At 34.5% G+C, this 23,090-nt stretch overlaps 1 protein-coding gene across 12 annotated transcripts in view; it reads right to left on the bottom strand.

Annotated features, from left to right (window-relative positions):
- Positions 1-23,090, bottom strand: part of PHF14 (PHD finger protein 14) — a 200,073-nt gene that overhangs the window by 140,449 nt on the left and 36,534 nt on the right. For all 12 annotated transcript variants that reach the window (XR_012380235.1, XR_012380233.1, XR_012380234.1 and 9 more), the window contains 6 exons: positions 20,010-20,121; positions 16,722-16,859; positions 4,356-4,502; positions 3,432-3,702; positions 3,014-3,120; positions 1,808-1,903 (listed from right to left, as the gene is read on the bottom strand). Coding sequence is in view for 6 of the 12 variants with exons in the window: in XM_073898888.1 (XP_073754989.1) it covers positions 1,808-1,903; positions 3,014-3,120; positions 3,432-3,702; positions 4,356-4,502; positions 16,722-16,859; positions 20,010-20,121 (871 nt within the window). In the remaining 6 variants the exon portion in view is untranslated. The remainder of the gene's footprint in view (positions 1-1,807; positions 1,904-3,013; positions 3,121-3,431; positions 3,703-4,355; positions 4,503-16,721; positions 16,860-20,009; positions 20,122-23,090) is intronic.

Raw genomic sequence — 23,090 nt, 5'->3', positions numbered from 1 at the left:
CATTCTCCTCTATTTGCCACTCAAGTCAACTAAATATGCTAGAATTGTGAAGGAGAAATGTTTTACCAGCTATTATACCAGCAAAAAGAATTAAAATGAGTTTCTGTCTCATAGTTACATCCATTAGAAACCTATATTTACATACTTTCATCAATTTTCAGTGGAACACTAAAACATTATGAAAATTAAACTTCTACTTTGGCTTTAAAAAGTGAAAGACAAGGACAAGTATTTAAGAGCTTAAAAAAAAAAACACACACACACAATACACTTGACAAAAAGAATATTGAAGCAGTTTATTTTCCTCAACATGCCAGTTACACTGGTGCTCCATAGGTTAATTAGAAAAATTATCTTATTGGACCAAACTCTCCACAAAGTGAATGGGATTCTTTTTGGTTTTCTACTAATCTGTAGTATGCTGGCTTCTGAGACAGCAACCATCTATCAAAGTCATTTCTCAGTGGCCCGGTGGGCCAGCATCTGTTCAACCAACTGGAAAAAAGTGTCATGCAAGTGGTACAAATGATTTCTACTTCTGTGTATTTTACATTTGCACAAGGAAATGGGTGAACTTTTGTTAAAAAGTCATTTAATAAATGAAAACACCCTTATATGGTAGATAATTTTTTACACTAAGTAGGAGATTCTTATGAGATGATCTTGCAAACCAAGCCAAAAGATAATGCTAGCTTGGCAAATAAACTAGTAATAGTCTTGTACTCAACATTAACTTCTCTAAATATAAAACACCATAAATATAAAACACCAAAAAAAAATCCAAAAATCCATCAACAACCTATCAATAGGAAGAAAGGTCAACTCGTCATAGGTGACTGCTCATTCTCACCTCTTAAATTACGTTATTCATTATAATATAAGCCACATACATCCTGTTCACAAAAGCAGCATCTTCAAAGCTAGCATAGCACAATACATATCAGTATGTATTACTTTCTAAAATACTAAGTCTACACGAACTGTATGATAAATTTGACCCACGTAAACCTCTGAAATAAGTACAATGAAAAACATCTCTTCTTTGATAAGCCTCCTTCACAAATAAGACTACTTTCATTGTAAAAGGACCACAATGAGTCTCCATCATCCTCTAAAATATACTGAAATTATCTGAATGAATTTTTAATTTATGTGTTATATACACAGTACTAAAAAAAAAAAAAAGCATTCAAAAAAATCTATTTGGCAATGATTCTTCTTTTCAACACCAAGAACTTTAACCAGCTAAAAATGCTCAAGGATAAAGTAATTTTTGTCATTACCACAGTGATATCTACTGAAGGTGAAAAACTACATTTTAATATTAAAGTTTCAAAACCCATCTCTTACACAGCTCAAAACCAAATCAACACAAAAATGAATCTCTCTAGTTTGCTTTTTAAATTTTGCATCTAAAAAAAAAAGGGAACTATATATAAAAGAAGAACAGGATAGGAAAAAAAAATGTGGCAAGGAATCTAACTGCTAAATTAGAGATTAGAAGAATTTGATAGGAGTAACTCATGCTTCAAATCTTAGTTTCATCACAAATGACAGGTCAATCAGTTAGAACCAATGAAAAAATTTTGCAAACAAGATAGCTGTTAAAACAACCAAATTAGGCTACAGGTTCTCAGTAGGCAGTTTTCAATGCTCTAGATGTATTTCAGGCATTATCATTACCCCAGATGATTAGTTGCCCCTAATCAAACAGAATTTTTTAGTTAGGAAAATTGTATCAGAAATCTGATCTTTGGAAATAATACAGAGAGTAAGAATAGGAGATAGCAATTGGAAAGAAACTAACCTGCCCTGTGATTCTGCCTAGTAAGGCCCAAATTCCCTGCCCTTCACTTCGAAGTTTTCCATTCAGGTTCTGTAGTTCTTCTAAAGATTCACAGAGCTACAATGTAAATAATCCGAATCAGTAAACCATTAAAATACATAGTAAAACATGGGAAAATTTAAATAATTTATCAACAAATGTCCAAAAGTATCTGTATTGATAATCCATATTTTTAACATGTTTTGTCATGATACCCTGAGAGGAGGCTATCCAGTTATTGAATAAGCAGCACCAATAAGATATAAGCATTTTGTTTCATGTTAGCATTTTTACTGATAATATCTATATTTATCATTGCGTTATAGTTTTCTACATAATTTCAAACACATTCTGCTAATTAATCCTTGAGTTTTTAAAGATGCATTTCGACCATTTTCTCAATGAGAAAACTAAGGATCATAGGATTTCTGTGACTTGACCAAGATCATAGAACTAGCAAGAATCCCCAGGTCTTCTGAATATAATCCCAGTACTCTTTTCTTTCACTACAGTGTGACTGATATTGGAAACGTACCTCTTACTAATTTTTTATCACTTAAAATGTTATCTAACAATAAGTCAGTATCAGCTTTGAATACTTGTGTTACTTATTCCCTAACATTTTAGCCACACCTGCTTTTATAGGATATTTCTTTTGATCTCCCTCATCATTACAATGAAGATGCAGAATGGAAATTTAAATTGGGAGGTATTTTTCTTAAATCAAAAGTAACATCGCAAAACAATTCAAGATAAAAACAGTAATGTAAAGGAAGTTTCTAAGTTTTCTACAGACTTAGCAAAGTTCTATAGTACCCTAGTTAGGAACAAGGAATGGAGTCAGATTGGCCTCAAACCCCAACTCTATGACTTGACTACCTATGTGAGTCTGGGCAAATAACTTCACCTCCTTAGCCTCTAAAAATTGGAGCCATAATTATAGCTCACATTATAAAACTGAAGTGAAAATTATATGAGTTAATATATGTAACATGCTCAAATTGTACCTAGCACATAGGAAGTACTTAGTTTTATGGATGATAATGAAGACAGTAAAATAGGAAGTGTAAAGAAGGGCCTAAACACTTCATAAGAATTTCAAAATGAGACATAAATAGAAAATCCCTAAAGTAACAAATAACATCATCAATAGGTCTATAATATCATGTTGTTTTGTAACCAACTTACCTTATTATATTCCACGTGGAGCTTTTCCTGTTCGTTCTCTAATTTATCCTTTATATTCTTTTGTTCAGCCATATTTTCCTGAATTTGAATCATGCGCATATTTCTCTCTATTTAAATTAAATATCCAATTTTACTTTAGTAGAAAATAAAAGCTGATTTACAAAACACACAAAGGAAGAAGACAGCCATAAAGATCACATGGATAATCTTACATTGTTTACAACACTTTTAACCCTATTCACAAATACAGGAACTCAGCATTTTGTAACAACCCACAACTTACTAGGAAAATAAACATGCTTTTTCCTTAATATATTTAGCATGGCTAATAAATATCTAAAAATTGACAGTATAACAAATATTTTCAATAGCAAATTGTTCTCATTGACAATGTGCATATATTAGTGTCTATACTGACCAAAATAATAATTCACAAAATCAGCAGTGAGAGCAGGTTGCTTATGCTTTCTCCTTCCATCCACACTAGAACTAGTATCTGAATTGTCCACTGGAAAGATATCTGTACTGATCCCCATTAGCTCTGCTTTCCGCATCAGCTTACGAATGGCTGAAGCACTGCTAGTGAGCGGTCTGGGCAATTTTTCCCTTGGAACCCAGGCCTGGGGTCTGGTAGATCGAGCTAGTTCTGCTTTGGCACGATACTGCTGAAGCCGGGCATTGATCCTTGCCTATAAGAGAAATGCATACAAATTTTAAAAGATATTAAAATGTAACATATTCCCTATGATTTCTACTTGCATGCTTAGAGAAAGTAAAGATAACCAGAATTTCCTATATCAAGGTAAGTTATATCTATCCACAGTTATTAAGATATACTATTATTATTCTTGGGTTACAATAAAGTAGGTCTACTCCTAGTAACTATTCTATGTCCTAATCTATGATCAGAGTTGTCAGCAACTAATTTGATTAAACTGAAATTTCTCTTCTCAGTAACTCCAAGTCTCTATAAATTCATCTTAATTTACCTAGAAATACATTTTAAAAGATGGGCAAACTGATCAGATCCTTTACATAAACAAACAATGGAATAGACTGAAAAAAGATATGTCCAATATACTGCACTGATAGAATAACTTCCTCTAAGCCCCATTTTTCAATGTATTTGGAAATATGCTTCATAAAAGGCTGCTCTGTTGACTAGATGAGGGGTACTCATCAGCTACAGACTACACTCACCATTTACCTTAATTACAATCCACTTCCTAGGTAACTAACCACATTTCATAACTATACATCACATATCATTGGCACACACACACAAGATCTAAAATCCATAACCTTGAAAGAAAAAACATGACTTTTGGCATGAATCCCATACCTGTGCTTCTGGTGACAGTTGCTTCTCCCTCTCTTGCAAAGACATTTTACAATAGGATTGTAGAGCCAAGTAGTTTTTTCTCTTCCATTTTCTGTCTAACCTATCTGCATGCTGCTTACAATAAGCAAAAAATGGATCTGCTATATCCTATACCAAAAAACAGAAGGGGGGGAGTGAACATTTTTACTACAAAGGGTCATAAACAAACTAACACAAGAGATAATATTTCCTTTTTGAAGAATCTCCTATAGTGTTGATATTTCTAAAATAAATTACAAAAGTAATTTTTACCCATAATGAAAAAAATTGCTACTTTTGAAACTTAATCTTGTATATCAACCTCAAATTAACAACCACTTTTTTCCTTATAGAGAAATCAAATCTTATACATTGTACCTTGTGTACCTAAAAAAATAATCCCTGTTTAAAACAAATAAGATTTTAATAATCTTAGGTAGTGGTCCTTATTAAATATTAAAGTTATGCATATACGGATTAATATTATAAGACAATATACCCAGAAAATACAGGACTAGCCAACACAGATTAAGTGGAGCATTTTTAACTGGCTAGCAATGAATGCATGGACATATTCTACCCAGGACAACTGAACGCGTTAAGTATCACCATTAACTCTTTATATAACTGTAAAACCTCAAATGGAAAACAGAGGTCTCTCACACCCATCTCTCATGATACTAACCTAATGGGTTACTCTTTTTATTCATAAGGAGTAGGGTAGGTAGGTAGGAAGGAAGGAAAGGAGGGTGGGAAAAGAAAAGAGAAGAGGAGATAAAAGAAGAGAAAAGAGAAAAGAAGAAAAGAAAAGAAAATTTACTCTATCAAAAAAATAATTTGTAAGGGCGCCTGGGTGGCTCAGTTGGTTAAGCGACTGCCTTCGGCTCAGGTCATGATCCTGGAGTCCCGGGATCGAGTCCCACATCGGGCTCCTGGCTCAGCGGGGAGTCTGCTTCTCCCTCTGACCCTCTTCCCTCTCGTGTTCTCTCTCATTCTCTCTCTCTCAAATAAATAAATAAAATCTTTAAAAAATAATAATAATTTGTAAATAGCCAAACCATGTAAACTGCATTGTAACTGCCAACAAAATAATGGGGAGTTCATTCTTTAGATCTGTCCTAAGGAGGAGAAATAAAGATAAGCTCTCCATACAGTTTTTATATAAGTTATGTTAAAAGGGTATCTTAGAGTACGGTGGGGTTTTACAACCCAAAGAGAAATGATGACACTAAAAAAGCAGCAAATGAAAAAGAACAGAAAGGGACATAATAATAATAATAATAATAATAATAATAATAATAATAACAGCAACAACAATAAATTTAAGGTAACCTTAAAATAAAGTACATGATTCAATTCTGTAGTGTGATATCCACAGATGTCACAATATAGCACTGTGGATAACACCACGGAATTTGGAAACACAAAAGCCTGCAAATCTTGGGTCAGCTCCAAAATTTATGGGTTTTACAGCTTCAAACAAGTTGCTACACATCTCTGGGTCTCTTAACTTATTCGTAAAACAGATTTAATAATAACTACTTCGTATAGTTATAAAAGTAAAGAAACAAAAAGGTAGGTAGGAGATTGTTAACACACACACACACACACACACACACACACACACATGCACACACAGCTGCCTTCTCATGACATGCTGTAAATCTTGGTGACAGATGATGATAAATGAAAATAAAGATTATATTGAACCTCAGCCAAAATGGCCAGATCTAGAGAAGTATTTTATTGTTTTAAAGTAGGTAAGGTTGAAACTGAGTTATCAGAAGTAGGATTCATGCTTACAAGGCTGAATTAAACCTTAGGGCCAAGACACTGAATTAGGAAAAAGACCAGTCATCTCTGGTCTACAAGATAGCTGAAAAGGAACAAGTAACCCAGGTAATTTTTTAAATTAATTAATTTGGGATTGGAGGACAATAAACCTAATTCTAAGGCCAGAATGATCAAGGAATTAATGTTGTTCAGAGAATGAAGAGATATAACAAGCAAATAACTATGAGAAAAACCACTGTCTTCCAGTATCTATTCTCCCCGTCTTCCCCTTAGTAGAACCCTTCGAGTTTTTACCGAGTAAATGGTTACCCTGCCAGAAACTCTCTGCTCCAGCCTCCTTGCATTTAGATATGGCCATGTGGTAAGTTCTGGAAAATGAGAGGGGTGAAAATTCCAGACTATGACCTTGAAAGGGAACTGCCTACTCTTAATCTTCTCTTTCCCCCTTCCAATGGGTGGAACCCAAAGTAGAGATAAACCATCTCTGACGTGTAAGAAAGTACAACAGACTAAAGGAAGATGAAACAACAATAAAAGCACCTAATCCCTGGAACCAGACTCCCCCGAATATCAAATCAGTCTAGAATCTTGTATTAGAGCTAATTCAACTTCTTCGTTCTTTAAACCACTAATTATTTGGGTTTTTTAAACCAGTTGAAATAGTGTCCTAATTAATGTATTGGTTAACTTGGAATATCCTTTCAAACTGCTTAGAGAAATGGAACTTTCAAGAAAGTTTCCCAATGGAAAAGGGAAAGATAAAAACATTTATCTGAATGTCTACTATGTGCCAGGCACAGGTGCCTTTTAACATACTATCTCACTTATTCTGTATCACTACCACTTGAGATAAGTTATTATTTTAATATCAATTTTATGGATAGAAAACTGAAAATGAGAGAGGTTAAGTTGATGACCCAAGACCCATGGCTAATAAGTAAGATCTCTCTTTTCAACCACTACCTGACTGATTAGATTCATTTAAGGAGGTCTCTAAATAGACATGAGTAAAGCCCAACTCTGGGAGATTCTGATTCAGTAAGTCTAAGGCAAAGGTTTTAAATGAGAATGCTTTCAGAAACAGTACCAATAAACATAAATGAGTAAAGGAGGCTTGAAAGAAGCTATAAAATTACAAGACAAAAGTAAATGATGTTGGGGGAAAGGGGAAAATAATGAGAAAATGAGAACTGTAGGGTTTGTGACAAACTGGAATGTCCCACTTATAAAAGCATTCATATTCAAGACTTTATAACACCTCCCATCAAACAAAATCTATCCACAGGTCAAATTTAGTCTGTGGGCCTCTGGATTGCATGATTTAGTCTAAAATCTTTTAAAAAAAAATTTTTTTTTTTAAACAAAGCTCAAGTTTAAAAACAGTGTATTTTTAAGCAAGTAAAAGATGCTTTATTGGTATCTTGATAATAAAACTGAAGTATGTATTGAAACCAGAAAAGTGTAAATACTACAATAAGTTAGGAGCATATGTGTCTTCCAATTGTAACACCATCAATGTTCTTGTCTATCACACCTCAACCACCTAATTGCCATGACTATACCTACATTCTGCATTCTCTCCATAATTTAACGCCTAAAATATCATTCTCTGAGCATCACCTTTTATCTGTCCTGGTCACTCCATCTGAGACTCAAGTTTCTAACACATTTGGATCTTCAGGGTACTGACTTTCCACCTCCTGACTGCCTACAGCCCACGCACATCAGATGACCCCCCATCTTTACCTGACTATTCCATCAGTTCATTACTCTTCTGCACGGAGCAAGGACTCTTTCTTGTCCTCATCTAGTTTCACTTAACAAAACCTGAAGCACAGGTAACTCCAACTCTCCCCTGTACTTTGCACTTGTACCTGAGCAGCTGAACACATTCTCAAATTAATTTATTCTCCATTTTCATAGGTAACTACTGAATAACTTCATCTCTCCCTCAGATCTTCACTAGCTCCTCCTTATTCCTGACTTGCAGATGCTGACCATGTTTTTTTCACTAGAGAGGGTTGGGAAGGGAGGAAAAAAGCAACAAAGTGACAATTTCCATAACCTCCAATCACTGATTACATCAATGTATCTGCATCCACATCCATATCCTGCCTGATCTTCTGTTACTATGGATAAACTGACCATTGTTCTTGTTTAAGATTAACTTTCTTTCCTCTATCAATTCAACTTCTCTCCTGCATTTTTTCCTCTCTACTGGATCACTCCCTTCAGCATATTTGAGCATACAGCATACAAAACATACTGTAATTATCTTTTTTAAAGCTTTAAAGATCTTCTTTGGGCTCCCATATGCTGCTCAACTTCTAAACTCCTCTTTAAAGGAAAATTCTAAAGGGCTGTCCATATTAGCTATCTTTAATTCTATTCCACTCCCAAGTTTTCATGACTACTACCAACCACTTTCACCCTTCCCTCCTATGGTCTCAACACAATTGGTGGTCCTTTTAGACATTAGTTGGTTCACATGTACTCTATGAAAAACTCTTAGGGCTTTCCATCTCACAGTAAAAATCCAAAGTCCTGGGCGCCTGGGTTGCTCAGTCAGTTAAAACATCTGCCTTTGGCTCAGGTGGTTCTGGGATTGAGTCCCACGTCGGGCTCGAAAAAACTCCAAAGTCCTTCCCATGTTCTTCCAAGTCCTACACGATATTCTACGACCATCTTCCTCCCCTCTTACCAACCCTAGTCCCTAACTCTGTACCAGCCTCACCAGTCTCCTTGTTGGTCCTCAAACCAAGCATGTTCCTATCTCAGTCTCTGCATATTCTGTTCCCTCTACCTGTAATGCTCTCCTCTCAAATAAACAGATGTTCCCTACCACCTTCCTTACATATTTTCATAAAATCTCACCAGCATTACCCTACCCCCTTACTCTCTAAATACTTTACCTTGCTTTGTATTTTTTCACAGTACTTATCACAACGTTGGTTTTTGTTTTTTTTGTTTTTGTGCTGTCCTCTCCCCACCTGCCACTCAAATGTAAGCTACCTTAAAGAACATATGTTTTGTCTGTTTTCTTCAATGCCATCTGTATAGGGTCTGTAACAATGCTTAATACCAACAGGTCAATATATCTGCTGAACAAATATACTGAATAAATGAGAATAAAACACATTAATTTGCAATCCTTAAATGCTAAATGTAAAATATAGATAATGTAAAAAAAAAAATAGTAAGTCCTTATAGATAAAAAAAATAGAAGTTTCTGATTCTTCCAGGAAAATTTCTTTCTGTATTTGTATTACTTTTTGTCCATACTAGACACTTGTGACATCTTTTAATATCATCCTGTATGGTTGTTTAACATTTCACTGTGTTTATTGTTTATCCCCACGTAGGTGAATACTGTGCCTTAAAGCTATTTTCATGCTCCTTGACAGACTTCTCCACCCCAGTACCTAACTTACTGCCTTGCACATATGCATAGGCCCTCAATCATGATTGACTGACTTCACTGAGTGCTACAAAGTTACTTTTGAATATACATTTCACTGCTGAGTAATATATAGGTCACCTCTTAACATAACTGGGTTTTAGAACATGAATTCAATACGGACTATATATATATTCATATTCCACAAATGCTTGCTGAGGTCTATTTTCTGTCAACTGTTTGACATAAGATAATGGAAAAATCTACTAGAGTGAAAATATGAGAAAATTTTTCATTTTTAATAAGAAGAGAACCCTTGTTCTCTTCTTTTGAATTCTAAAATGAAGTGCTTAGGATCATTCCAACAATATTGAGACCAACAAGCTTAACAACAACAACAACAAAAAAGGAAACCATAAAGATGTTGATGGTATAGAAGGATAAAAGAGACTGGATTATTAAGCCACTAAAAAAACCCCAGAACTACGTGTTTATACCTCCTGTCATATGAGATAGTTAATACATTACTATTGGGCCACTGCAGGTAAATGTTCTATTACTTGCTAAAGCCTAGGTAAGATGCAACATCAAGAAGATGAACAGCCAAAACATATCTTAACGGCCCCATGCATATTGGTATTAGACTCCAAATGTGGCTCTGAAATTTCCAGAAAATTAAAGGAGTTAATACTACCAGTTACACAATTCATTATATTTATCAGATAAAACCCAAACCAGTTAATAAGCTAACACAAAGCTGGAGGCATCATGTATCCTGATTTTTAAACTGTATTACAAAGCTATAGTAATTAAAACTAGTAACAGATTGACATAAAAACAGACATATATATCAATGGAACCGAATAAAGAGCCCAGGGGCGCCTGGGTGGCTCAGTTGGTTAAGCGGCTGCCTTCGACTCAGGTCATGATCCCAGGGTCCTGGGATATAGCCCCACATCAGGCTCCCTGCTCAGCTGAGCCTGCTTCTCCCTCTCTCTCTGCCCGCTGCTCTGCCTACTTGTGCTCTTTCTCTCTGTGACAAATAAATAAATAAAATCTTAAAAAAAAAAAAAAAAAGAATAAAGAGCCCAGAAATAAGCCCATGCACATATGGTCAATTAGTTTATAACAAAGGAGCCAAGAATATACAATGGGAAAGGACAGTCTCTTCAGTAAGTGATGTGAAACTGGATCACCACACACAAAGGAATGAAACCTGATCACTATCTTACACAATGGATTAAAGACCTGAACATAAGACTTGAAACCATAAAACTAGGAAAAAAAAAAAAAGGCAGAAAACTGCCTGACAAAGGTTTTGGTGATTTTTTTTTAATCTGACATGAAAAGCAAAAGGAACAAAAGCAAAATAAATAGTGGGACTACATTATGCTAAAAAAACTGCACAACAAAGGAAACCATGAACAAAATGAAAAGGAATCTACCAAATGGGAGAAGATATTTGCGAATCATGTATCCGATAAGGGGCTAATATCCCAAATACGTAAAGAGCTCATATAAATCAATAGCAAAACAAAACAAAATTCAAACAATCTGATTAAAAAATGGGCAGAATATATGAATATTTTTCCAAAGAAGACATACAGATGGCCAACCAGTATATGGGAGACACACAGCATCATTAATCTCCAGGAAAATGCAAATCAAAACCACACGACATATCACCTCAATCTGTTGGAATGGCTACTATCAAAAAGATAAGAAATAACAAGTGCTGGTGAGGATGTGGAGAAAAGGGAACTTTTGTGCACTATTGGGAATGTAAACTGGTGCAGCCACTATAGAAAACAGTATGGAGGTTCCTCAAAAAATTAGAAGTAGAACTACCATTTAACAAGCAATTCCACTTCTGGGTATTTATGCAAAGCAAATGAAAACACCAACTCAAAAAGATATATACAAACTCATGTTCAATGCAGCATTATTTACAACAGATAAGATATGGGAACCTAAATGTCCAACAATGGATGAATGAATAAAGAAACTGTGATATATGTTACACAGTCATAAATGAAATTTGTCATTTGCGACAATATGGATAGACTCAAAGGCATCATGATAAGTCAAATAAGATGAAGAGAGAAAGACAAATACTGTATGACCCCTCTTAAATGAGAATCTTTAAACAAACAAACCAAAACACACACACACAGAAAACAACAAGTTCATAGAGAGAACCAACCAGTGGTTGCCAGAGGAAGAGAGGGGAGAAGAGAAATGGGTGAAAGGGGTCAAAAGATAAGAACAAACAAAATCACAACAAAAAAAACCCAAATAAGTTCATAAGCAAACTCGCAACTATACCTAGTATTAAGAACTAAGAGAAAGAACACTATGTACTTAAAAATTGGCTCATCAATATTCCTAGGTTAATACAAAAGAAAAAAATCAGTAAGACATTTAACAAAAAATGTAACAACATCAAAATGTAAAAAGCATATATCAGCAAAAGGAATAATCATAAGGATCAAAATAATTCTGTCCAGGTTTGTGTCTAATAATAAAGCTTATATAGACTATTTAGAGGAAATGATACTCTGCATATACCCCAAATAAATCATACTTCTTACAGTTAAACTTCAAATAAAGGTTTAAATAAGATTACCTTAGAAAAGTAACAAAGTGAAAGTGATCTATTTGCTAACACGTGCTTTAATAGTTCCCTGAGCTGGGATGGCAGGAAACATCATCTCATGTAAACCAAAGAGACAGAGACACATGTATGAATAAACAGTTATTCCAATACCACAAAAAAGTATGCCAAAGGTATACCCTCAGGCAATGCCTTTATATAAATAGGAAATCAAAACAAATAAATGGGAAAGGAAATATGCAAGATACAACACAAAATGATGATTTGAAACTAATTTTACCCTAGAATTATTTTTTTAATAAAATCTTACCCAAAAAAGCCAGTAATACTAAAGAGCTGATCAAACAAAGGCTGACTGACAGAAGGGACCGCTCCCTCAACTGGTATTCTAATGACTGAAGACACAGTGAAAAATAAGAGAAAACAAAAAAACCCTCTCCTAAATCCATGTTCTAATAAAGGTGAGAGACAATAAACAAGATAAATAAGGATCAATATATTGGACAGTGGTTAGGTATTAAAAAGATGGGGGGAAAAATAGCAGGAAAGGGGATTAGAAAGTATCATGGACGGAGAGTGTTACAACGTTAGACAGAGTGACCAGAAAAGTCCACAGTGAGAAGGAGACATGGAGTGAAGATCCAAAAACAAGTGAGGGAATGAGCCATGAGGGCATATGTGAGGGAATGGCAGCCCATGCAAAGAAACAGGTACAGAGGCCCAGAGTAGGAGCTTACCCAACACATTCATTACAGGAGCAGGGAAAAGGCTAGGGAGATTTAATTGAGGGGAAGTGATGAGGTCAGAAAGGTAATGTGAACCCAGATCACACAGAGCTTTATAATCATTGTAAAAAAAAAAACTGGCCTCTAGTGTGAATCCGACAGAAAGTCACTGAAGAGGTTTTGAGCAGATGAGTGACCAGATCTGACTTATATCTTAATGGAACAGTATAGTTGTTACTGAAAAGGTCCTCTATTCTCTAGAAAAGGATTGGCAGACTATGACTCGAGAGCCCAATCTGGGCCCATCTTGTTCTAGCAATAGTTTTATTTGAACACAGCCAGAGTTATTCATTTACATATTGTCTAAGACAGTTTTCACAATCAATGGCAAAGTTAAATAGTTGTGACACAAACAATAGGCCCAAAAAGCCTAAACTATTTACTATCTGGTTCTTCAGAGAAAAAAAACTGCCTCCTTCTGTCCTTAAAAAGGCAAAGAAAAGCAGGGAAAGAGTTAGGATGTTATTAATCCAGGTGACAAAGGATTACTGAGACTAGGAGAGCAGCAATGAATCTGTTAAGAAGTAGACATATTCTAGACATATTCTAAAGATACAGCCTTACATACATTTATATATATATATATAACACTAAATACTTTTTAAAATAAAAATGTAAGTTAACAAATGCCTAACAGCCACATAAAGGTATTGCTGAAGATCTCATATAAGACGTCTAGTTTCAGCAATGTCACTTCTTGATGAATTCACGAAAAATTATTTGATCCACCAAGAGCCCATTCCTACCAATCCTGGTTTTCCCAGCAATATTAAGGCATCAGTTCAACAGATAAAGATCTAATTTGAGCTCCTGACATTAATCCATGAATGATTTCAGTCCATTAAGTCAAAGGTTATGGGAAAAAAAGGAATCAATAAAAATCTATAATCTTATAGTTTCAAAGAGAATTTCCTACATGGTAACAGAGTATCACAAACCATTCTTTATCACAGAAGAAACTACCATATGTTTTACATAAAATATAAGTAACCTTAAGGCTAACTAAATGGTGTGAAACAATCACATAAATTTCAGTCAGCGTAATTGAACCTGTACTATTGCTCAGTTTTAATAATAAATGTGTTGTATCATAACATGGTTTGAATATTCTAAGTAATCTGGAATTTTCACAAAGTGGATCAGAAAGAACAGAAACTTCAAATGGATCCTCACGAATGAGATAAAGTACTATCAGAAGGCTATAAAAAATCATTAGAATATGGTAAGGTATATGATGTTACTGGATAAAACTGAGGTACTAATTCTTTTTCAACCTTTCTTTTACTGCCTATATAAAACAGCCATTATATACTGCCTATATAAAACTGAGCCTGAGTGGCTCAGTCGTTAAGCGGCTGCCTTCGGCTCAGGTCATGATCCCAGGGTCCCGGGATTGAGCCCCGCAGTGGGCTCCCCGCTCAGCGGGAAGCCTGCTTCTCCCTCTCCCACTCCTCCTGCTTGTGTTCCCTCTCTCACTGTCTCTCTCTGTCAAATAAATAAATAAAACCTTAAAAAAAGATAAAAGAAGAAACCCCACTTAACAAGTCTTTAAAAAAGGGGAAAAAGCAGCTTTCTAGAATGTCATATAAAATTGAAACAGAAGATATGCCTCCAAAAAATAGATGTTTTAATTTAAAATGTTTTTTTAATTAAATATACTATTATATTACATGAATCTTAGTCTATAGAAGTACAACCATAAGAAGTAGCCAAGAACTTCTTTTAACAGAATGATGACTGCCAAGAGCAAACCTCATTGATAGAGATTCATAAAACCTCTTGGGTTTTAAAACACTGTTTAGAAATCTTTATAATTTTCCAATTCTATAAATGTTTATAACAAGACACCAGAAACATATGCAAATATATTTTAAATCATTCCCCCCATCCAAAAAAGTACACTTAACAAGGCCACAGTATATGGCTCCTTCACACATTTTCTTTTTATTTTTTTAAAGATTTTATTTAGAGCACATATATGGGCACCTGCGTAAGCACACCGGGGAGGGGGCAGAGGGAGAGGGAGAGAGAAACTTTAGCAGGATCTGCACTGAGTGGAGCCATGGCCTCTTGATCTCATGATCCTGAGATCATGACCTGAGTTGAAACCAAGAGTCAGTGCCTTAAGTGACTGTGCCACCCAGGCACCCCAACTTCACACATTTTCGTCAGCTACTGTCAACCCCCCCCCAAAAAAATGGTGAATGGTGCTATACATAGGAACCCAAACTACCATAGTATGAAAGGTAAAGCTCTCAATAAGTTCTAAAAGAAACAGCTACAAAGGAGTCTTCCTGATTGCAAAAGCTCAAAGTTTACCACAGTAGAGTAATAACCTAACAGATTCTGTGATCTAAGTATTCACCTGGGATTACCTAGTCTTCTAAGTCTTACTTGTATTGCCCCTCTGCACTTCTGCTCACCATCCTGAGGTGTAGTCATAACTAATCCACACAACCGTATTATATAATTAATTATACCTCTATGTCTGCCTAAGACCTGTGAAAATGTTGTGTTTACGCAGTACCCTTCATCAATTAATCAAAGTACAATTCATAAGAATCAGAGACTGGTACAAAACCATGTACCAACATATAACTGTTATAGAATCATTTATTAAAAAAAATATCACTCTAAATCTACTCAACCAATTTTCATTAGATTATCTTTTTCACTTGATTCCTGTCTATGAATTAAATGGGATAAGTTCAAGACCCAATATAATAAACATATTTTTATATGACATTAAAAATTTAGCCAGTAAAAGAAGAAACACAAGGGACTTAGATATACCACAGATCCACCATGAGTAGACGGTAAGAATTACCAAGCACTCAAATACCTGTCTACATAAAGAACCTAAAGAATCAACAAAACAGTCTCAGGACTCCTTAAGTCTTAAAAATTATTAGAGCCCGAAAGAGCTTATGTGAGTTATATATATAGACAGTCCCCATATTAGAAATTAAAATAATAAAATTTTAATATATTTATTCATTTTAAAAATAATCCCATTACATGTAAAGATAAATAATATTTTTATTAAAAAAATACTATATACAAAATCAGTGAGAAGAGTGGCACTGTTTTACATTTTCGCAAATCTCTTTAACATCTAGACAGCCCACATAAAAGATAGCTGGATTCTCAAAACTATTTCCACATTCAATATGTTATTTGTTATGTGTTATATAATCTCTGAAAATATCCACTATTACTCAAGAGAGAATTAAGAGTAAAAAATGTATATACCATTTTCATATTGTTACAAAGATAGTTTTAACCTCATAGACCCCTTGAAAGAATATTAAGGAGTCCCCAAAACATACTTTGAAAGCAACTGATTCCTTAATCTAAAGCCAATAAACCTGGAAGGAAAATTATAAAATTAAAAACAATTGTAAAGAGAGAGAAATACAGATACTGAAGATAAGGTAATGATTTTATTTATAGAAACAGAGTGAGGTTATCTAAGATGCTGACATTTTAATGCTTTAAAACAACCTGGATTATGTTTCATTTTATCTGTCAGATCTCACTATAAGAATTTTTAACATGTTTTCCAAATGTCTAACTAGCTTTGAAACTGAAAAAACTCATACATTGTTGATTTTTTAAATTTTAGACCAGTGATCTAGGCAAAGACTTTTAAAATAAGCTTGTTAATTTCTTTTATAATGCACACCTGTTGTGGGACATTTACAGTCATGAGACATCTTATGAATATATTCACCAATGATGAGTTTAAATAAACCTACCTCTTCTGCTGCTGCCTCTGAAAGCAGACCTTCCTTCTGGGCACAGGTCACATGGAAATAGGCTCTGCACATCCCTGCATCACAGCTAATGCAAACTCCAGTTCTAGCAAAACGAGGGTCTTCACAGAAGCTACACTCCTACAGTGGAATAAAAGGAAAACTCTCAGAATAAAAATATCTCTAGAACAAGACTGCATTCTCATACAACGTATCCATAAAATACAAATAGTGAATCAATAGCATATTAATTGAAACAATAATTATAGGCAAAAAAAGAGTTTATATTAAAAAGTTAATTCTAGGGGCCCCTGGGTGGCTCAGTCGGTTAAGCGGCTGCCTTCGGCTCAGGTCATGATCCCAAGGTCCTGGGATCAAGCCCCACATTGGGCTCCTTGCTCAGCAGGGAGCCTACTTCTCCCCTGCCTGCCACTCCCCCTGCTTGCGCCTGCTCTCTCCTTCTCTCTCTGTGTGTCAAATAAATAAATAAATAAAATCTTAAAAAAAAAAAAAGTTAATTCGCTCTACAGTTCTAATAAACCAAAAGTCCACTGATATAATAGATGACAGTAATAATAATAATAATAATTTGAAGGTTTACTACGTGCTAGGCACTATTCTAAGCACTTTACATATATTAATATTATGTAACTATACTGTGGAATCTTCCACTCTAATATGTGGAAGAGGTATTATCTCCATTTTACACATGAGAAAACTGAGGGGAAGACAGGCTAAGAAATCCCAAAATAACACAAAAAATAACTGCCAAGTCAGTATTCAAACCAGGGTAATCTTAAAGCCCATGCTCTTAACCATTAAACCATACTGATTTGAACAATATAATACTGCTTGGAAAATTTAAGAAATAAGTAAGAAGCCAGAAAAAATTCACCAAAAAATCTAGGCATTGCAGCCAAAGAAATCATGTACTTTTAAAATACATTTAAGAGAATTAAATACTATTAAATTAAAGAGAAATACTTCTAGGACAATTAAAAGTAATCTTAAGTAAACAATTTGTTGTGAAAGATATTACAGCTAACTCCTTTCTGAATACAAAGGAAAAAACTGTAAAACTAGAAGTTTATAGTATTGAAATTACTCCCAATCCCCCACATTTATTTTTTTTATCCTTTTCACTATCTAAACCACAGAGAAAAAAAAATCCAGTCTTAAAATATAAACTAGTGATAGTAATCTTCATAAAAGAAAAACCTGCTAAATTGTGAAAAACTGCCAAGAGACAATTAAAGAACTGTTTATAGTAAATATATTCTAAGTAAATTAAATATAAGGGAAACATAAAGAAAACAATTCAACAGACACTAAAAATGTCATTTTTAACACTGTTAACAGTTAGTGGCTATCTACTAGGTAGACAGCACCAAACTGACACATCAGCAATGAATGAAAACAGCAAGAACAGGACTCTGGGCACAGATGTAAAAACACACCCAAATCCTGACACTCTACTGCATGGTTAAATGTCTTTTTCCAATAACAGTAGAAGGCGTATGGTATAAAATACTAGCAAATAGTAATCTAAACATGAAACCAAAAGAGAGAGAAAGAATGAGACAGGAGAGAGGAAGGGAGAGAGAGAAATGAAGAAATTAAATTATTTCAATAATGTCAATAGCACAAACAGAACCAAATTGTTCAGGATATTTCCCAAACTAATTCAATGTAATATGATGAAGTTGAGCAAGAGATTTCAGAGTGAATACAAGGAAAAATTTCCTGACCATAAGGTCTTGTAAAGACTATAGAACAATCTAGCAAGAAAAAGAGAATCTTTCTCAATTGCTTGAATCATTTAAAATGCTAGGGAACTAAGCAACTGAGAACATAGGAAAGAAAGCAACCAGGATTAGTAAATGGATAGACAGGTCTAGAAGAGCTGTCCCAGTTATAATTCACATCACTGATTTTGCAGATGAGCTAGAGAATACATAATTTTTTACTCCACTTCCTAATCATACTTCAAAACAAAAGCAGGTGATAATGAAAAATCAGTTCACAATTGCATATTTAATGATTCTCTTTTTCGGTTCAGAGGTCACTGCTGGTTTCAGATATATGAAGTAACATCTGGTTCCTGTGTTTATCACTGCTTGTAGATTTATATTTATGGTAATAATGTGTGCCTACTGAAAATTACTTGTGAGTCCCTTCTAGGCTCTGTGTTTGTGAATTATGAAGCTGTTATCAAAAAGCAGTACCTTTCACTTCCAATAATGGTACACTTGGTAATTTGTATTAATCCTGCTAGAAACTAGAAAATATGGACAAATTATTTTTTTTAAACTATTGCTTAAAGGCATCAGAGAGATAACAAGATAGTATAGAATTACCTGAGGACCAGGAAAGTAAGTTCGGTGCTTGGGCCTGTTTTTCTCCCTGGGGGCTTTAGCTAATTTTGGAGAGGGATGCTGCAGATAATTCAATAGAAATTACCCACACTAAAGCACAAGAGTTTTGGAGTGAGGCTGGAGGGTGAGGGATGCAGGTAGTGGTTAGAACCTAAGGAGGATATTCTGGATTTAACAGCAGAAACTGTCAAATTCTTGAATTTTCAATATCAGAGTTTTCCAACAATATGTAAACTTCCCACCCCACCTTAATGTGTTACTAATGCTATTCAAGAGTCTTCCTTCCCAATTTCCCAAAAGACAGCAATGGAAGAGAATATATCAGTGCCTAATTCATTCTAATATTACAGGGATGTCTGTAGTAATCATGTAACTAAATTTAAATTAATAAGTGTATTTTTATCACTTATAATCCTAAAGCTCAAGCAACAAAAACCAATTTATAAATTTGAGGCTGAGAATCAGTTGCTAGACAGGTTTTGCAGTCATTAAAAAACAAACAAACAAACAAAAAACAGTCCTTGAAGTCTAAGTAAAATAAGAGGTGCCTCTTGTACTCTTTTCGTAATTTTGGTAAATTCCATTTCAAAAGTAAATCAGAAATTAGGTTTGTATTTGTTCTAACTAGTCTTGAGAATTCATATGTGCTAGGGAGTGTGCTAAATGGCACAGAAATATAAGCAGAATCAATTATCATTTTACCCCACAAGTTAAAGAATACATGAAGGAATTTATAAATTATGGGCTTTCTGGGAAAATTACTACCAATGATAGATGATTTAGTGCTAACTACTCTACAAATTAGTATAATAATAAGCATTTCTGTACTCAACAATGATATGGTGTTAGTAAAAAGCCATACAAACTAACAAATAAATTTTTTCTCTTTTAGACAATCAAGAAATCTTTGTCTCACCTTGGCACCATATTTGGAATAATTCATTTCTGTTAGTGTTACTGGTCGTAATTTGTCAATATCTCCAAAGGCTACTCCAGGAACATACAGGGCACAAACAATGTGAACCCATCTATAAGAAGAGAAAATATGATTTTGCCATCAAACCCTTTCATAAAATGCCCACAAGGAAAATAAACATAAAATATGTGCCATCTCAAATAACTACTGAAAGAATTCTATGGTCAGATCTCAGAATCTCACATAACTGAAGAATACGGAATAAGCACAACTGCAATAAGCACTTTTCTAGCACTTAGCCAAAGCTAAGAGTTAACAACTATAATTGCCTGTCACTTCAGTTCACTACACTTTGCACTCACCTGTTTTTCTTAAATATTTGCACAAAACCACTATTCAAATGAAACAAAACATCATTTTCTTATGCATGGAAAGGTATTCACATTCATTAAGCATTCTAAGAAGTAAGGATCTAATTTAAGAACTGTGAGGTAATTCTGCAGTAATTAGTTAAAATTATTCTTCCTTGTTACTTTTTTCTAAAAGCTGTTGGAATAGTCCTTCAGAACACTTTAAAACAATTTCTAATGTTCATCCTGACTTTCCTTCTTCGGAGGTTAAAACTGATTCTCGAAAACTGTCCAAAACAGTTATAAAATATAAGGAAGTCCTATTTCACTCATCTGTTCACCATACAACCTTTGTACTAAAACTTATATGCCCCATATGTATTTTTTTAAGTATGAATGATATGCAACACTAAATAAAGAATGCTCAAAGTTTCAGCACACTAAAAAAAGGTAGTTGATTCTAATTTCATTTTTTAAAAGCTGCACTGAAACTTTTGAAATGCATCAGGAGCCCTTTCTGTTTACACACAACCACACAATATATGGGATCACTGGATTTTGAAATTTAAACAGATATCACTTCTGTAAGAAAGGAGGTAAAAATGAGAGAGCAAATCTCTCTTAACCTTGTGACTATATTAACAACAAATTCTGCTTTATCACAGCTTGAGAGGCTATGACTGCTACATGGTTGTGTTTCGTGACACATTATACATTTTAAAAGAGTAAGACTAAGAATCATTCTATAGAGGCACTGGGGAAAACAGTTACAAATCTTTAGAAATTATCTTTTTTATTGAGAAGAAAATCCAAGATTTTGAGATTTTCTTGATAAAATGTTTTAATCCAACCTCCCAAATGCATCCTGTGGAGTTCGATATAAAGATACACATCTTCAACAAGCAGCTGCTTTCTCAATTTAATTTGCACAGCTTTTTCATGCTCCACTGGTGTATTAAATGCCACTGTACTCTGTAGGAGTCTATCTTTGATAAACCCAACAGCTGGCTGCTTGCTTCATACTGACCTTCTGAAAATGTTTTAGTACAAGTCATGCAAGTACTACAGATTTAAACTGCCATTTCAGTGTGATTGGCACACAAGTGTATCATTTCCCCAACCACTGATGTGAGGATGTCAACTTGGGTCTTTATTAAAATGCATATCAAACAGCTGAGACAATTTTGTTCCTTTTTAATATCTTTTGTAAATAATTTTTTGTTCATTTGTTTAATTGTACATACTTTAGAACTCTGTAATTAAGACAAATGGAGAAATCAAAAAGGAATAATCTTTGCTACGTTAACACCCATTTTGCTTAGAGCTATAAGGACAGATGTTGACTGGGGAAAGGAAACAGAAATCAAGCACCACATAAAACCACCAAAAAACGAAGAGTCAAAATTGTCATTCTAGCATGGAAACTATTAATATATCCTTTTAAACTCACATATTTTAATAGAGCAAACTAACTAGATGTAGAACTTGTGGCTCCCATCAGAAACAGAGGGGGGGAAAAAGTCTAATTAGCCTATGTGATATGCAGTTTCAAAACCTTTTTCATTCTTTCCATACATTGTTCTTTTTTTCACCCCATTTACCATTTGAAGCTAGAATACTAAATGGCTTGCCAAATTTTGACCTTTTTTTTTTTTTGCCTTGCATCAAAGTATATCAAGCTTCAACTATATCCTTCAAACTATATCAAGACCTATAATTTCCACCATAGCCTATAGATGAGTGTGTGCCTCAAAGCAAATAAAATGTTCAAATACTATAGAAGAACTTTGGCGAGGCTGTACCATCAAGGAAGTGTACCACAGGAGTCAGTACAAATATTTCTCAGTGAATCTAATTAAAGGGGGCTCTCTTTTCTCCATTCAGAAACAATTTTACAAGTTATTTTGTGGATTATAATGGCGTGAAGAGCCAGGTACTTTATAGTTTTGTTTTTTTTTTTTAAAGATTTTATTTATTTGTTTGAGAGAAAGAATGAGAGAGAGAGAGAGAGCACATGAGAGGGGAGAGGGTCAGAGGGAGAAGCAGACTCCCTGCCGAGCAGGGAGCCCGATGTGGGACTCGATCCCGGGACACCAGGATCATGACCTGAGCCGAAGGCAGTCGCTTAACCAACTGAGCCACCCAGGCACCCTAAGTTTTTCAATAGAACTTTCCAACTATGAACAAGAAAAGAGGTAAAACAAATTATTTTCCCTAAGAGGAAGCTCTGTGTTTTCCAAAGTTGTCTTACTTATTCACCACAATTTCTCACCAAAAATTACAACTGTCAGGACTAAATAGTTACCAGAAGGAATTCATGCAGCTACTCTATGATCTATGATCACCTTAAGGAAATGGAACAATACTGGTAGTAAGAAAACCATTAGGAGCAACAGTAGCAGAAGCAGTAGAAATAAGGAGACATTTATTAACCACTTGTTATGCTCCAGAAACTGTACTGTTTTATAGGAATCACCTCATTCCTCTCAAAAGTACTAAGAAAATAGAGGTTTTAAAAGGTTAAATCAAATGCCTATAATCGCAGTTAGTAAAAAAAAAAGACCAGAACTCAAATATAGGCAGTCCAACTTGGAAGCACACGCTTTTAATGCTGCACTCAATTCCCTAATTCTGGGCCCAAGTCAGTCCAGACATGAAATAATGCCCAGGTCTATGACAGAGACTAAAGATTTATGTCAATACATCAAATTATTTGTTATGCCTTGTATTT

Source organism: Callorhinus ursinus, unplaced genomic scaffold (assembly GCF_003265705.2).
Source record: "Callorhinus ursinus isolate GAN/ISIS: 27379988/994484 unplaced genomic scaffold, GSC_fseal_2.0 scaffold12, whole genome shotgun sequence".
Lineage (NCBI taxonomy): Eukaryota > Metazoa > Chordata > Mammalia > Carnivora > Otariidae > Callorhinus > Callorhinus ursinus.
Note: the sequence above shows the minus strand (reverse complement) of the source record. Positions and strands in the feature narration are given on the sequence as shown.